Consider the following 16,558-nt stretch of genomic DNA (forward strand, 5'->3'; position numbering starts at 1 on the left):
TGTTAGTTCAGTATGTGCAGTAGTTAGCTACTAGGTAGGCTTTACAACTAGCTGTTTCCCTTTATGCTGAGCTAAGTTAATTGGCCATGGGCTGCAGCTTCTTCTTTACCAGCCTCTCCTCCTCACATCAGAAGTGGCTCACCTTGGTGTGAGTGCGGTTGTTTTGGAGGCAGCCTTGCAGCACACCCTCATACTTCTTCACCAGGTTGTCCCAGCCTTGGTCGGAGGCAGGCGTGGCACTCTCATAGCCAGAGGTGACAGAGGAGGCGGAGGCGGTGTCTGAGTCCACAGACGGGGAGGAGGTGATCTCTACGTCCAGATACCGGGAGTCAGGGTCAGCCAGGTCGGACGTGGCCTCCTTACCACCCCACAGACCATCCCGCCAAAACCTCCCACCTAAAGTCAGGTCCTCTCTCTCAGCCTGACTGCTGGGAGTGGAAGAAGGCGGTGATTGGACGGGAGTTGAATGCTTTGAGATCTCACTACATAAGGCTGCTGGCTTTGTTTGAGGCGTACTAGGCGCTTTTGTTGAGTGATGTAGTGGTTCTGTTTCCTGGGCCGGTGTAGCAGTGGTTGTGTCCCTGTTCTGGCTGGAGTTGAGCGACTGTTGGATGAAACTAAAGCTGGAGCTAAAGGAGTCCTGTGGTGCTGGGCCTGGGCTTAACCTGAGTTCACTCTGTGGCAGCGAGGACTGCTCCTCATGGCTGGACGTACCGTTAATAGCGCCACAGTGCACAGTGTGAAGAGAATGAGTAACAGAGCACAGGAAACTCTTACTCTTCCAGGAGCTACATGTGAGCTTATCAGGCTGTTGCTGATTTGTTGAGGACACTTTGACAGCAGGTGTCAGGCTTATCCTCTGTGTGCTGGTTGCATCAATGATGTCAGTGTGGCATCCTGATTTTCCATTCCTAACGCAAGATGTCTTCCCTTCCTGGTCCTCCTCCTCCTCCTCGTCCTCCTCCTCCTCCTGTTCATACGTACTGCTCTGTAGTCTGGACTGCTCTCCTCTCATGTACCCCGGTCTTCGATGGAGCCTCTTACGACCGGAGCCAGCTGTCCCTGGTGCTCTGCCACCTGTCGATGCAGAGATTAACCATTAAGCTGGACAACACAGTCGTCAGGAAGATAAAGAGTGAGCTCACAGAACTGGCAGGATTAACTGTGCAATCATCAACTACATCAGGAACATGTGAGGAAAAAAGGGCCCAATTACACAAGAATGTTCACTGTTCACACTGTTAACGCTCTCAATGTGATATATAACCAAACTAAAGGTACTTCCATCCGATCCAAGCTCTCTGCCCTTAAAGCTAGCATCGCTAACTAAATGAGAAACGACCTGGGCAGCTGTGCAACATTTCCCAGGATTCTACTCCAGCTGTTGGGAAATACCAAAGCCACACAGTCATTTTGAGTTGAGACACTCCTCTCAGTAGAACTGTGGGCTGCATGACCAACATTTCCAAGATTTGCATTTGTATCTGTTTATGTTTGAAAACAGAGCCCTATTACTCTTGACTGTGGCGTGGGCCACAATAAGGGCGTACAGGCCTTGCAGGGATGTGGAAGCAAAAGTCAGATGAAACAATCAATAAACAAAACTCCTCTGATGCTAGTGAGGCTATCACGATTCAGACTGGCAAGATTTACTCAGACGACACAATAACAAGTTCTAACTAAACTACTCACATAACACAGCTTTCCTAATAGTGTTAAATGAACCTGAAATCAGAGTGTTTTACACAGCAACAGGGAACCAGAACTTTCTATGGTGAATCTTACAGGTTTGAGAACTACTGCCCTGTTGACAGGCAATGAGAAGTGAAACACATCAATGTAAACAGTACTTGACCTGAAAGTGGAGCAGGGTGATAAAGGCCAGTTTGTGTTCAGGGCTGGACACCTGCTGCAGATCCACATGATTATTACATATAATGTGTAGGATTCAGACAAGGAGGCAAGCTGAGATGTGGGGAATCAACAGCCCCTTTGTGTACAGCTGCACTGCTCCCTCTTTCACTTGTAGCTCTCGATTTTCTCTTCCCACTCACATGCACACACTGAAGACACACAGAGACACACTGACACTTTTGTACTGAAAACAGTGCAAGCAGTCATGGTACTGCCATTGTAAAATCCTGTTAGATACTTAAAAAGCCGAACAACACCACTGAGTTTTATTAATATGAATTTAAACGTGTACATAAAATGAACAAGATATAGTGCTATAAGTTTTAATTTCATTTGTCTAATTTGACTTTATTTGTCTAATTTGCACTCAGTTTAACTTTTATGTGTGTGGCTGTACGTCCAGACAAGAATGCAGGGCATCACACAAACCATGACCACCACAAAGTAACCACAGCTCGCTGCTCAAACCCTCATGACCTGCAGTGATGTCAGTCCTAAACCGTCCCATGTGACCGGAGAGGAAGAGACAGCACTTAAGGGAGAGCTGTGATGTTGAGGGTGAATCCCACTGTATCCAGGCTGTGTTTGTGGAGCAGAGACAGTCTTCAATAAAAGAGCCTACCGTCCACTGAGACCACCGCACTAAAGCTCAGATTACATACAACTGCATTAGTGTTTCTTTGCAGACGTGGCCACTGATCCATAACCAATTTAAGAAACCCAACACTCTCCCTAGGTTCCAGATACAACCACAGACCGTCCACCATCTGGCGTGGACAAGATACAGTATAATATAGAGCCCACTCCAGACAGTCAAAGAGCCCAGCAGCTGAAACAAGAAGTGGCTGATAGACAGTGTTACTCTATCATCAACATGCTTCGATTACACAAAGACGGCTCTTCTCAGTAAAGGGGAAGGAAATGCCTCAGGCCCATTGTGTGTGTGTGTGTGTGTGTGTGTGTGTGCTTGTGCTTTAGGGGGCATCTACATGGCGGCTAAAGTCCTTCAGAGCTATGTCATTAGCTGCTTCCTCTTAGTTCTTGTGCTAAAATAGCTTGTAAGGAATTCCTGCACCAACAGCAAATAAACAAAAGGAGACCTAAAGCAGTTGAACACCAAGGATCAGATGAGTCCACTGCAACAATAGCAGTTTCTCAGTGTGACCTGTTGCTGACTAGAGTCTGAGAAACTGAAGTTTCTCAACTAGAAGAGGCCAGATTATTTACCTTGGTAGATTAAAGAGGCACTCCTCTGAGTCCATTGGTTGTCCAAAGTGCTTCAGCAGAGGAATGCAGGGGATCTCATGAAAACACAAACGTTTGAGGAACAGGCTCAGCACCCTCACACAAACACACGCTGGCAGATCTGCATGTCAGCAGCCTCCTGAGAAAGCAGCTCCTCAGATGCCAGCATCTCACTTATGACCGACCACAGTGTCAGAAACAGGGAAGTGAAAGTCACCAGAGTCCTTATGACCATAAATATGACAAATGATGACACAGAAGTTAATCTGACTATCTGTCAGTGAGTCCATTGGTTGACAGGAAACCTAACTATACTACGTGGACTATACTCCAGGACTGCATCTGTTGCTCTACGCTCTACTATTATGAGGCTGTTCATAGGAAAACTCCTCCATGTTTCCTGTGTGGCCTCATGAGGAATATAAACCAGCTGAATATGACAGGGTTACTGCTGCAGAGGGACAGTAGTGTGAGACTAACATCATGAACAGCACCACTTTCTTTATTTCATAGCATAATAACAGGGTTCAGCTAACTGCTACACATGTTACGCCAAACATCACTGTTCAAAACTTTTAGATGAAACTCTTATCTGAGCGGTACTAGATCACAGACAGCTAAACTGTGTGTGTGTGTGTGAGAGGCACTCATCAGACAGGCTGACTGGCAGTGGTGGAGAGTAGATTACTGTGCTGTACTTGCTGCTACTTCATACTTTGACTTCACTTTTAAGAGCCAAATATTGTACTTTTTACTGCACTGCATTAATTGCTAGTTACGTTTCAAGAAATTACAGTAATAAAACAGAATACAGTATAACTGTTATACTTCACGGATCCTCTTTGGGAAATTCCCCAGTAGTTTGTGAAGTCACTCAAATTATAGATGATCTTCATAGCAGGGTATAAAATATTTAAAATGAGCTCCACCTTTACCAGCTGCAACATCAGTGAAAGACAAAATAATGCATCTGTAATTATAATTCAATATTATCGTAAACATGAATGTGAAATGTGCCTTTCTGATTAGGAAGTGCTTTACTTTGGGTGCAGGCTATTTATTTTAATACTAATGTAGTACAGTTTTACTAAAGTACATTATGAATCGAGTTTTTACAAAGTATTATTACACTGTAGTATTGTATAGTATAGTGTAGTATTGTATAGTATAGTATTGCTACTTTTACTTAAATAAAGGATCTGAGTTCTTGGCCCACTTGTTCCTCTAACCTCTATGACCTAAATGATACTTTTTAGTCTCAGCACCCTCTTATTACCCTTAATCATGTCTCGATTTTTATTGTTATTATTACATTAAAGTAAAGTGTGAAAATCCTAAACAGCTATTTTCATCCCTACGATCTGGCTGAAATCTACAGATAATTGTTTGGTTAATGTGAAGAGCCAACAGGGAAACATTAAAAACATCCCTTTACCTTCTGTAACTTCGCAGCGGTGAAGCAGAGATTTACTGTGACAGTCGAGCCCCATCAGTCCAGCAAACATCTTTCCATTAACCAAAAGCAGTTTGTATTCAAAAGTCAAATAATGTCAGATCCCGGTCCTGGACTACATGGACTCCCATCGACCATGTTTAGAAGAAGTGGACTGATCTCATTTCCGTTGTGGAAAAGTGAATCCAGACTGTTATTCTCTCCACAGCCACTTTCAAATAAGGCGTGAAAACGACTTTTACATGGGCTGTTTTGTCCATAATAAACATTTCCCGATGATACAAGTATTGATCCCTGATCGCCAGACTCTCACACTTCTCTTCAGCTGCAAACAAATGGGTTCAGCTGCGCATGAACAGACGGTCTAGAGAGTGGAAAAAAACAGTCTTTGTATCATGTTTCTTGTGGGAAAAACATCGTGAAGAATTCGCCGAGATAAAAATGTCTGATCGAGCCGCACATCAGCAGCCCGTTATCCGCTGCGCCCCTGCGTCTTGCGTCGAGTTGGAGCAACGCGTGGAGCTCCTACGTGTTCAGGAATTTGACTCCTTCAGCCCGCCTCATAACCACAGCGGGCAGCCCACGAATGCTGTAGCACACTGTTTGTTTTTATCCATGTTTTATTTCAGGAGGAAAGTGGGAATTAAGAAAAACGCGCTCTCAGTATCTCAATTTAAGCGTTTTACGCATAAACAAGACTCCAAGTTCAAATGCAAATGTATAACTGCGTGTAGTTTGAAATGTTATTACTGCAGTATTGTACAAGTAGTACTTTATGATCACTTTAAAGATCATTTCTGATGCTTTCATGATAGAATATTCAACATCAGGCTCAAAGTATTGCCTCAAATTGTAGTTGCCAACAGGAGATGCCAGTCGTTGTTATTTTCTGCTCAAATATAAATATAGAAACTGAGAATTATGCTTGTTTTTTAGCCTTTTCTACGCCCATCCCAGTGTTAATGTGAAAATGTTCTTTTGTGCATGAGACCACACATAGAGCAGAGTCTTTTATCCTTCTTCCCACGCGTCTAAATGCTCCATTCATTCAGCCTGGCTGGCTGCAGGACAAGACCCAGTGCTAAACAGCTCAGTACTGAGTACAGCTCTGACTAGTTACACCACACTGTGGAGAATGGAAGCTGTGGCAGATGGGATGAAACCCACTGTCTTCCATGCACTGTAGAGTGACCTCACCTGCTCAGTGGCAAACTGGACAGATCATATAGGACCTTTGCATTTGGGATTGCAAGTGACAGACATACTGACAATTATCTTATCACAAAAAACAGGTAAATCCTCACATTGTCCAGTGATTTACAAACTGGTGGTCAGATGAATAAATGTGATGTTAAAATCGGGTTGAACAGCATTACATTAAGAGAAACTTTAGAAAATGTCTTAATCTGATTCGTTTGAGGACAGTAAAGATATCCTGCTATTTTCAGCGTAATATGATTTATTCAACCAGTAAAAAGACATCTGAAATACAGAGGGAGGGGTTTTTGACAGAAAACAAAGGCTAGTGATAACTTGAAGCCAGAAAAGGTTGAGAAGTCTTGACAAAGAAGGAAACAAACCCTCTAGGAAATCACTGACACCACTGGGGCTCATGCCTCACCCCATGTTTTAGGTTTACCCCACTCTGTCTCTCTCGCTGTTAAAATACTGGCATGTACACTGGGATGTAGTAGGTTTCACCTTATTCCTCGTCTGTTAATACCTCAGTAAAGCCCTGCTTTCTCCAGTAGATGTCAGGCTTCACACAGATTTGGGTAGACTTGGGTATGGGGTTTGGTTGCACACATTCGTTACTGTGTATTTTTTAAATCTGTTGTTGTTGTGTGGGTTAACTGTCTGTTTTACTCTATTCCCTGTAGGCTGTGCACCATTTGTTGCAAATATCTATTTTAACGAGAAAAGGAATGCTTTGTCACTAATTGCTACAGCTAAACCGTTATATACAGTGGGTACGGAAAGTATTCAGACCCCTTTAAATTTTTCACTCTTTGTGTCATTGCAGCCATTTGCCAAAATCAAAAAAGTTCATTTTATTTCTCATTAATGTACACTCAGCACCCCATCTTGACAGAAAAAAACAAATGTAGAAATTTTTGCAAATTTATTAAAAAAGAAAAACTGAAATATCACATGGTCATAAGTATTCAGACCCTGTGCTCAGTATTGAGTAGAAGCACCCTTTTGAGCTAGTACAGCCATGAGTCTTCTTGGGAATGATGCAACAAGTTTTTCACACCTGGATTTGGGGATCCTCTGCCATTCTTCCTTACAGATCCTCTCCAGTTCTGTCAGGTTGGATGGTGAACGTTGGTGGACAGCCATTTTCAGGTCTCTCCAGAGATGCTCAATTGGGTTTAGGTCAGGGCTCTGGCTGGGCCAGTCAAGAACGGTCACAGAGTTGTTCCGAAGCCACTCCTTTGTTATTTTATCTGTGTGCTTAGGGTCATTGTCCTGTTGAAAGGTGAACCTTCGGCCCAGTCTGAGGTCCTGAGCACTCTGGAAGAGGTTTTCTTCCAGGATATCTCTGTACTTGGCCGCATTCATCTTTCCTTCAATTGCAACCAGTCGTCCTGTCCCTGCAGCTGAAAAACACCCCCACAACATGATGCTCCCACCACCATGTTTCACTGTAGGGATTGTATTGGACAGGTGATGAGCAGTGCCTGGTTTTCTCCACACATACTGCTTAGAATTAACGCCAAAAAGTTCAATCTTGGTCTCATCAGACCAGAGAATCTTGTTTCTCATAGTCTGGGAGTCCTTCATGTGTTTTTTGGCAAACTCTATGCGGGCTTTCATGTGTCTTGCACTGAGGAGAGGCTTCCGTCGGGCCACTCTGCCATAAAGCCCCGACTGGTGGAGGGCTGCAGTGATAGTTGACTTTGTAGAACTTTCTCCCATCTCCCTACAGCATCTCTGGAGCTCAGCCACAGTGATCTTTGGGTTCTTCTTTACCTCTCACCAAGGCTCTTCGCCCACGATTGCTCAGTTTGGCTGGACGGCCAGGTCTAGGAAGAGTTCTGGTCGTCCCAAACTTTTTCCATTTGAGGATTATGGAGGCCACTGTGCTCTTAGGAACCTTGAGTGCTGCAGAAATTCTTTTGTAACCTTGGCCAGATCTGTGCCTTGCCACAATTCTGTCTCTGAGCTCCTTGGGCAGTTCCTTCGACCTCATGATTCTCATTTTCTCTAACATGCACTGTGAGCTGTAAGGTCTTATATAGACAGGTGTGTGCCTTTCCTAATCAAGTCCAATCAGTTTAATTAAACACAGCTGGACTCCAATGAAGGAGCAGAACCATCTCAAGGAGGATCAGAAGAAATGGATAGCATGTGAGTTATCCAGGTGTGAAACACTTGTTGCATCATTCCCAAGAAGACTCATGGCTGTACTAGCTCAAAAGGGAGCTTCTACTCAATACTGAGCACAGGGTCTGAATACTTATGACCATGTGATATTTCAGTTTTTCTTTTGTAATAAATTTGCAAAAATTTCTACATTTCTGTTTTTTTCTGTCAAGATGGGGTGCTGAGTGTACATTAATGAGAAATAAAATGAACTTTTTTGATTTTGGCAAATGGCTGCAATGACACAAAGAGTGAAAAATTTAAAGGGGTCTGAATACTTTCCGTACCCACTGTAAATATATATGTCGATCATGAGAATTTACTGTTTTCTGGTTAAATCGTGATACACAGAAAGTCAAGTTTTATAATGAAGATAAACCCTGGGTAGTTAGTATAAGAGTGGCATGGTGGTTAACACTGTCGTCTCACAGCACAAAGGTTTTGGCTTTGGCCGGGGGCCTTTCTGTGTGGAGTTTGTATGTTCTCCCTGTGTCTGTGTGGGTTTTCTCTGGGTACTCCAGTTTCCTCCAAGAGTCCAAAGACATGCAGGTTGTGGTTAGGCTAATTGATGACTCTAAATTCCCCATAGGTGTAAATGTGAGTGTTTGTCTGTCTCTATGTGTCAGCCCTGTGATAGACTGGTTTGAGAGGCCCTACCTCTCCCTGTGCCAGCTGAGTTTGGCTCCATCCCCCTGTGACCCTGGATGAATCAGGATAAGCACTCGATGATGATGGATCGTTAGCGTGAGCACAGGCCCTCTACGTTTGATTTCACCTGTTTTAATAATATTTAAATGTAGCATAACATATATCACAATACAGAGGACATATTACTGAATACCTGACATTTATACACAAAGTAGAATTAGTCACAGTCAGATTTTTTCCTAAAGCTCAGAGAACCAACTGTAGCTCACAAAACACAAGTGTTGCTGCAAGCCTAGACGCCATGTTGTTGTTTCTTGAATAAGCAGGCTCATAAAGTAATACTTCGTCTGAGGTTTAATCTGATTGTAAAATGGTGTTTTCCCAAATACGAGTAAGAGTTTCCTGATTTTAGATTACGCAGACATTATTTAGGGGAGGATGGTAATGGTAATAATTAATACCATCAGGTGATGAAAAGGGAGCAGAAGAATTGAAGTTATTTTTGAGTAATATACTTTAGCGTGCCCCGAAATGGTTTTTGAATTTACATCATTGCAGCGTGATGAAAATTGTATAAAGAGGGTCGAATGAGGCAGTGAGGGGTTGACTCTGTGTGTGTGTGTGTGTGTGTGTACCAATGGGCCTGCCAGAGAATAGGCACGTACAATGTACAAAGTTCACATGGTTCCTCCACTACACAGTATGCTGTAAGAGCAGGCAGCCAATGGTTCTACCTTAGATTATCTGTGCGTGATAGAGAGAGGGCAGGGTGAAGAGAGGAGAAAATAAACACGCACACCATCAAAGTAGCTTAAAGAAATGGGAGAGCATGGCATAGTTGGCACAAAAACATTTATTCAAGCAAAACAACTGAAGTCATCAGATCTTTATCAAAGAAAAGGCCCATTGTCTATTGTAACACTGGGTGTACTGTAGTAATAAAAACAAAATTAACAAGCACGTCACGAAATATATGAAACATCTGTCAAATCATATTAAAAATAGAACATCGAACTGGAGCAAAAGTAAAGGAGACAAATAACACCACACAGAACACAAACATTGTTATTTAAACCACTCCTTCCTCAGGGTCGATGACCGTGGTCCGACTGGTGAACACGTCGGCCAGCATGTGCTTGGGGATCTCCGAGCCGCGGACGCGCAGGGTGTAGCAGGCGTCCTCTACTTTGCCCAGGCTCTGTCGCAGTGTGTGCAGCTTCTTAGACACCTCGTACGGGCCCGTGTTCCCGATGTAAGAGAAACCGTCGTGGATCTGTCGCAGGAACTGGCTCAGCTGGAAGGGTGTGTCTATGTCACCGTTGCCCACACTGCTGATGCACATCCGCATCAGCTCTCCAGTCAGGTCAGCCACACCGAGCAGATAGTCTGAGGGTGTCACCTGGAAGGTCAGGACCTGAGCAGCGAGGGGCACGGCTTCAGCTGAGCCCTGACAAGAAAACATAATGGGGACAAATAATTTTTCTGAAGCATAAAGATGATTTTACTACAAAACACTGTGGTTTAAGCAACAGGGGCCCCTCACACTCATCACCCAGAGTGAATAAAATGACATAATGACCATAAATGGGGCAGCACAGTGGGTAATGGTTAGCCTCACAGCAAGAAGGTTCCTGGCTAGAAACCCATCAGGGGCCTTTCTGTGTGGAGTTTTCATGTTCTCCCTGTGCTTGTGTGGGTTTTCTCCAGGTACTCTGGTTTCCTCCCACAGTCCAAAAACATGTATGTCAGGTTGATTGGTGACTCTAAATTGCCCATAGGAGTGAGTGTGAGTGTGTGAGGTTGTTTGTCTCTATGTGGCCCTGTGATGGACTGGTGACCTGTCCAGGGTGGACCCCTGCCTTTCACCCAAAGAGAGCTGGGATAGGCTCCAGCAGATCCCTGTGACCCTGGTTAAGGAATAAGTGGGTATAGATGATGGATGGATGGATGGATGGATGGCCATAAATGCAGCACATAGTAACTCTGGATGTTGTCTTTGTGTGCCATAATCACTGCTTTGAAAAAAAATGTAAAATAATGTCAAATGAAAAATATTTTGATACTCTTCAAAAAATGTGCTTCTTTGCTTTCTTGTCAAGAGTTGAAAAGATCAGTAGCGCTGTCATATCTGGATGCTAAATAAAAACTACAGATTTTCCTTTAATTCAAAATCAGGCTTTATGCTAAGCTATGCTAAAATAAGCTATGCACCTGCTGGCTGCCGTTTCATATTTAGTGCAAAGTCCAAGTGATATCAGTAAGAAATGGATTAAGTATATGCCCCAAAATGTTGTACTCTTCCTTTACATTGTTGTAAAATGAAGAGCAACAGCTAAACAAAAAACAAAAGAACACTGAACTAATGAGCACATGCAGCTTACACAAGAAATCTTCTTTTAATTTACCTGAGCTTCCATCTTGCCATTTCTCATGAACACCAGTCTGGCATTGATCTGCTCCAGGCTAATAAGGCTCCGATGACGAATGTAGTGCAGGAAAGAAACAGCCTCCACATACTCCTGGATCCCTAGTGCATTAGATCACATTGGAATGGGTCACTGCAAGACATTGGCGATTATATCCAGATGTTTCACTGCATCCAGATGTTTCTCCACTTACATGTATTTGCAAGTTACTTAAAAATTACTACTCTTATTGAAAAGGCCAACTATTTGCCAAATGAGCAGGTAGAATGTGTATAAACACTCCACGATATCTGCACAGTATAGATCAAAGATTGAGATAATGATTCAAATAAATCCTGTTTCCCGTCAGTCTTTTGATTGAACAACAGTGGCCATTTTTTGTGGCAGGCTGAGATGACCCCTCATTTGTTTTCTGGCCCTGTGTAAACAACAATCAAATAATCACAGGACGGAAGACTTTGTGTCTGAAGTTTACTTTTGGAGCCGCAATTGAGCTTCAAAGGGGTTCCTATCTCCCTGCAGCTAACCACGGTGTGCTACAAAGAGCCAGGAGGAGCATCTGGTTTATCTCCAACTTCACTTTCACTTCAAGTTTTTAAGTTTTTATTCCAGTCGCACCGTCGTTTACACAGGACAAGGCACTGATTGACTTACCGCCTAAACACAAATCTTTGTTTTCTTATAATTCAGTTGTAGTTTTTTCTGGCAAAAGAGTTCTGCAACTCTAGTTTAACACTGTGTATTTAAATATGTGTTTATATTGCTGCCCACTCTGTGTGAACTGAGTCTGATTTACTTTGCAGAACTGAGCCACCAGCCCTGCACCATGAAGCCTGCATGAGTTTCCCCAAGAACTGCTCGTTTGAAAAGCAGAGGGAAGCACGTAAGAAAGGTTTCTTATGCAACAAATTGATTCATGTGTGTAAATGCTTACAGTTTGCCTTGTTTAGCTGTTACTATTTCCTGAGATAGAGAAATACTACAAGATTTAAGACCATGTTGTCAGGAACTTTATATGAACTGCCTATTGTAGGAACTGTGTTCTGGTGGCAATATATTTTTGGTGAACTTTTTTTTTTTTTTTTTTTTTTACAGCCTCACAAAACAACCAAAAAAAAAAAAAAGAAAACATAGTGACTCTACAGCTGTGACACTGGATTAGTCAGAATACAGCACAATCTGGACAGGACAGGACATGAAAAGGTTACACAGGCTTTAAGGCAAGCAGGCAGAGTTCAGTTCCTGAGTTTACGGGCCAGGCGCTGTTCGTGTTATTTGGCCCACTCTGAAGTGCCAGTCACTTTTAGACACCAAGACCCAGAAAAAAAAAAAAAGAAAACACATAAGTTACAGTAAATCATGTCTAAACAATGACCCCAGGGAAAAGTGATTGGAAAATAGTAGTTTTACTCTCAGAGTGGTCAGAAAAACTGAGGGCTGAGTCAAATTCTCTACATTAGTTGTCTGCAAACTGTGGCACATTCATGTATTGAGAATACTGAATAGAAGATGCACAATAATCGTCATCAAATGCATGAAGGTTCACAGGTGGTTTAAAGATTAACTGAGCTCAGTGTTTGACCACAGTGTGATTCAGTGAATTACAGGTGAAGGCTGTAAAAAAAAAAAAAAAAAAGCTGCAGCACATTTGTGTTTTCATCGTCTCAAAGCTGCTGGCAGCATCAAGCTAAAGAGCTTATCAAAGCACCATGCTGCCCTGTTATCAGTGGCAATTATGCTCAGATTTAGCCCACAATATCTTGATGGTCCTTATATAAAAAAAAAAAGCAGATCCATTATACAAGCCTGCAGACTTCCAGCTGAGATTTTCTGAAGAGCCTGTGTAGTGAGTCCAGTCTCAATCTAATAAAGATGATAAAAATGGGGGCAATGAAAGGTCTAATTGGTGGGAACTGCGACTGGTCACGTCGCAGAGGATACAGCAGTGATTCCTGAGTGACCACAATCTAAAAATGACTTCCCCAGCTGCCAGATAACAGCTCACCCTCGCTCCCAGAAATGTTTTTCCTCCAAGCTCTGCAGACATTTTGGCTACGCCAACAAAAACTGATATTGATGCTAGTGGGAAAACAACTTTATCAGAGGGTGTGTCTATCATATCCAGGCCTGCATCAAGGTCATGCTCTCACACTATCAGTCACTTTACAATAAATGCAGAGCACAGAAATGGAGATTGAGGTGCTAGCAACACAACAAAGATAAGTCCTCCTGAAAGCTCCCGAGTAATTAACCTCTTAACTATGTTTTGTTTTGTTGGAGCTTATTTATCAGTTCTGTGATGTTTTAAGACCTAACCCTTTAAAGTGCATGTATATATCTGTCACAAGTTATAAACATACTGATTTTGTATTTCCTGAGCAGCTTTTGAATCTTGACTATTTAAAAAAGTATAGAATTCAATGAACTCACATATTTATTATATTAGTTTATGTAATTACATTTGCATGAGTTACCATGAACAAACAATCTGTTTTAACAATCAACACGCAAATCGGTGCGTTGTTCTTGTCCATGTTCAATAGAAGAGGCAAACGTTCACAGTTGTTTTAGAAAAAGCGTGCAAACCCCTCGGCTAATGACAACAACACACGCTAGCTGGAGTCCAATCAATAAAAACAGATTGGAGGTGTGGAGGGGAAAGAAACCCAGAGTAACATCTGAACACTTTAAAGAATCATCAGAACTGTTTATGTACACAAATCACGCTACAATTTGTTTTCTTACAACTGAGCCTATACATGTTTGCATGCATCGTGTGCAAGACTTTTAATACACCGCAATGTTATACGAAAGAGTTTATGTGGGGGTTCTTTTGTTGATTTAAATATATATATATACCAGGTGTATGACAACTGACCTGGAGTGAAGGCTCTGTGAAACTGATAGATGTCTTCTCCTCTGAGCTCTTCAGCAATTTGACCAATTTTCTGCCTGACTCCATCCAGTTTAACATCAGCTTCATTCAGAACTTGCTCTGCATCTGGTACACTTCCAATAAAGAGACACCCCACAGGATAAAAGTTAGAAATGTAACATCTGTTATCCTTTTACAGACTAAACTCTCAATATTCGTCATGTCATTCAACAACAGTACATACCTGGTGACTCTGTGCAAAAGAAAAATGGTCCTCTTGCTTTCAATTGTAACATCTCTAGAGATCTTAACAAGCCGCTCATATTTGTCGTGTTTGGTGTCAAGCTCCTGCTGGAAAACTTAAAAACACAGAAAGGTCAGTTTGACTCCAGATGTATTCCAAACACTGACAAAATACTGCAAACATTTGGGTGAGAAATAGACACAGTATGCAACTAACTACCTTTGAAAGCAGTAATGACTGGAGAGGATGGGTTGGAGCCCGCATCACGGTCCTGCGCTGCATCTGAGTTTTTATGTGGACATCCTTCACCTGAAACAAGGCAGGAAAACATTGATGATGCTGCAGTTTTCCGTTCAGTAATAAATGTCTAAACTGTCATTGTAAAGTTAAAGGGCCAGTACAAAGCTCAGTTCATTTGTTGACCCTGTTATCATCAGGACTTCAAATATGTAAAAGGTGAACTAACAACCAGTGCTGTGAACTCAGTGATCAACCAGTGTAGGGACTTAAAAAACTGGGTTTTTTAAATATATATCTCTTCCAAGTTCACAAACCTAATTTGAACAGCAAACCAATCACTGGAGAACTGAAACTGAAACAACAAAAAACTATTAACTGCAACTAATTTGTCTACTTTAATTCATTGGTTCCAGTTTGTCAAATCCCTTTTTTAAATAGCAAAAAGACTCTGCTGCAAACAAATTAATAAACCAAGTTCGAGTAAGATCAGTATTGTAACAATAACCAGTGGAGAGTTACTATTTAAACATCCATACATTAATCAGCAGCACAGTTCAGTCTCACTGCATGTTGGTTTGAATGTGTTTATTGTTAGTTAATTACACAGCCACTGAGTTTAGCCCCACTGATGACACCAAACCAACAGCGCTTGTTATTGTCAGCTTAGCTGGACTTACCTTCTCGCTTATTCATGCCTTCAGTGTTGCGGTTTATTGTTTTAATGGATCTAACTATGTTAAACTCGCTCAGGGTTATATCTGTTCTGTTTTAGCAACTGACGTCCGTGCTGCCAGTCAGATTTACCAAGGCAGAGTGCTTTGCGTCTGTCACGGATTATCCGGGTCAAAGGATAAAACAGGTCCGCTTCTTGGTAAAAGTGACCATGTAAAGTAAAGTCTGGGTGTCCTTCAGCGCGACAAGAATCGTGTTTACGTCTTTTTGATAGCAGGCATTCATGCGGATCTCATTCATCGCGGGGCTTTTGCGCCGTTTACACGCGTAATGGAGGAGCAGTGCAACCTGGGAGATGTAGTGACAGCAGAATGAAATGTTAGTTTTACTGCAGCGTTTTGCGACTTACATAAAGTCATGTATGCAGTGTTTTTATTTTAAAGTGAAACGGGTACAAATCATTTAAAAGATACATTTATTTCATATTTTAAGATACTGAACTGTCTTGAAATAATCAAGATTATCAGTTATAAGCTTTTTTTTAAGCCTATGTGTGTGTACTTTTTAACGAACTATTTAGTGCCATGAACATCCTAGATTGGCCTGTGTCATTTGTTGCTATTAAAGTGTGTTTCATCCAACCTTTCTTGATCAGATTAGTCGCTTCTCTCCGCTAACCCCTCCTCCGGGGACTCTTGCTGCCTGCGTACGTGCCACACGACTGGTACCAACTTGAGCTTGTGCTTTGCCTCTGTGAAACACATCCGTCCCTGTCACTCAGAAAGCCGTTTCTCCACTTATTTGCTGGGCATTAGACGCCAAAGATCTGTATGTTGACATATTCATCTGAACATAAATGTATGCTTTATTAAATCAAATTATACAGTATGCATTTCGACAGTCGGTTTCGACGGTTCCTCTCGACCGCCACTGTGGACTACAAGAAACGCACACTAACTCAACAGATCAGACGATCATAATAGCTTTATGCAAAATATCCTTTTGTTGTGTGAAAGGAATTTCACATATGCGAGCCAGGAATGAGGGCAAAACAATGACGTTGCCTAGCGATGCATTCAGGCGCTCCCTTCAAGCTCCTACAGTCGAGTTTTCCACCTGCTGGGCCTTCAGTGCCTCTGTTACGGAATAATAACAGCTGCTCTGTTAATGCATTTCAGGAGTTAAGGTAGTATTTAAAAATCGATTTCCACACAGCTACTCTGTGCTACTGCAGGAAGAAAACAAGCAGCTATACACCACTTGTTCTTCAGTGGCCAAAACAGTATTCATATTTTACAGGAGTAAAGTAAAACATGCCTCCTGTTCAGTTTGGATCATATGGGACTACGAGTGCAACATTTATTCGCAAAATCAGCTTAGGAAAGTATTTAAGCTCCTACACCTCTGACTACACCTCTACAGTAACCTACAGGCCCAAAATTTTAGAACAACCCATGTATGCAATTTCCTCA

At 42.2% G+C, this 16,558-nt stretch overlaps 2 protein-coding genes across 3 annotated transcripts in view; both read right to left on the bottom strand.

The window, feature by feature from the left end:
- Positions 1–5,121, bottom strand: part of disc1 (DISC1 scaffold protein) — a 41,613-nt gene extending 36,492 nt beyond the window's left edge. The window contains exons 1-2 of one of the 2 annotated variants that reach the window (XM_026309112.1): positions 4,595–5,121; positions 143–1,077 (exon numbers count right to left, since the gene is read on the bottom strand). In XM_026309112.1, coding sequence (XP_026164897.1) covers positions 143–1,077; positions 4,595–4,664 — 1,005 coding nt within the window. In that variant the 5' untranslated portion in view covers positions 4,665–5,121. Of the gene's footprint in view, positions 1–142; positions 1,078–3,141; positions 3,344–4,594 lie in introns of those variants that run through there. The other variant, XM_026309113.2, reaches the window with a different exon arrangement.
- A 4,342-nt stretch (positions 5,122–9,463) lies between these two features.
- On the bottom strand, positions 9,464–15,470 carry tsnax (translin-associated factor X). Its single transcript, XM_026310149.2, has 6 exons — positions 15,092–15,470; positions 14,394–14,483; positions 14,175–14,289; positions 13,934–14,064; positions 11,035–11,156; positions 9,464–10,076 (listed from the first exon to the last, which is right to left on the bottom strand). The coding sequence occupies exons 1-6, from the start codon at positions 15,105–15,107 to the stop codon at positions 9,699–9,701; spliced, it is 852 nt and encodes a 283-aa protein (XP_026165934.1). The 5' UTR covers positions 15,108–15,470; the 3' UTR covers positions 9,464–9,698.
- Positions 15,471–16,558: the final 1,088 nt, after the last annotated feature.

The sequence above is a fragment of the Mastacembelus armatus genome, chromosome 15, assembly GCF_900324485.2.
Source record: "Mastacembelus armatus chromosome 15, fMasArm1.2, whole genome shotgun sequence".
Taxonomy (NCBI): Eukaryota; Metazoa; Chordata; class Actinopteri; order Synbranchiformes; family Mastacembelidae; genus Mastacembelus; species Mastacembelus armatus.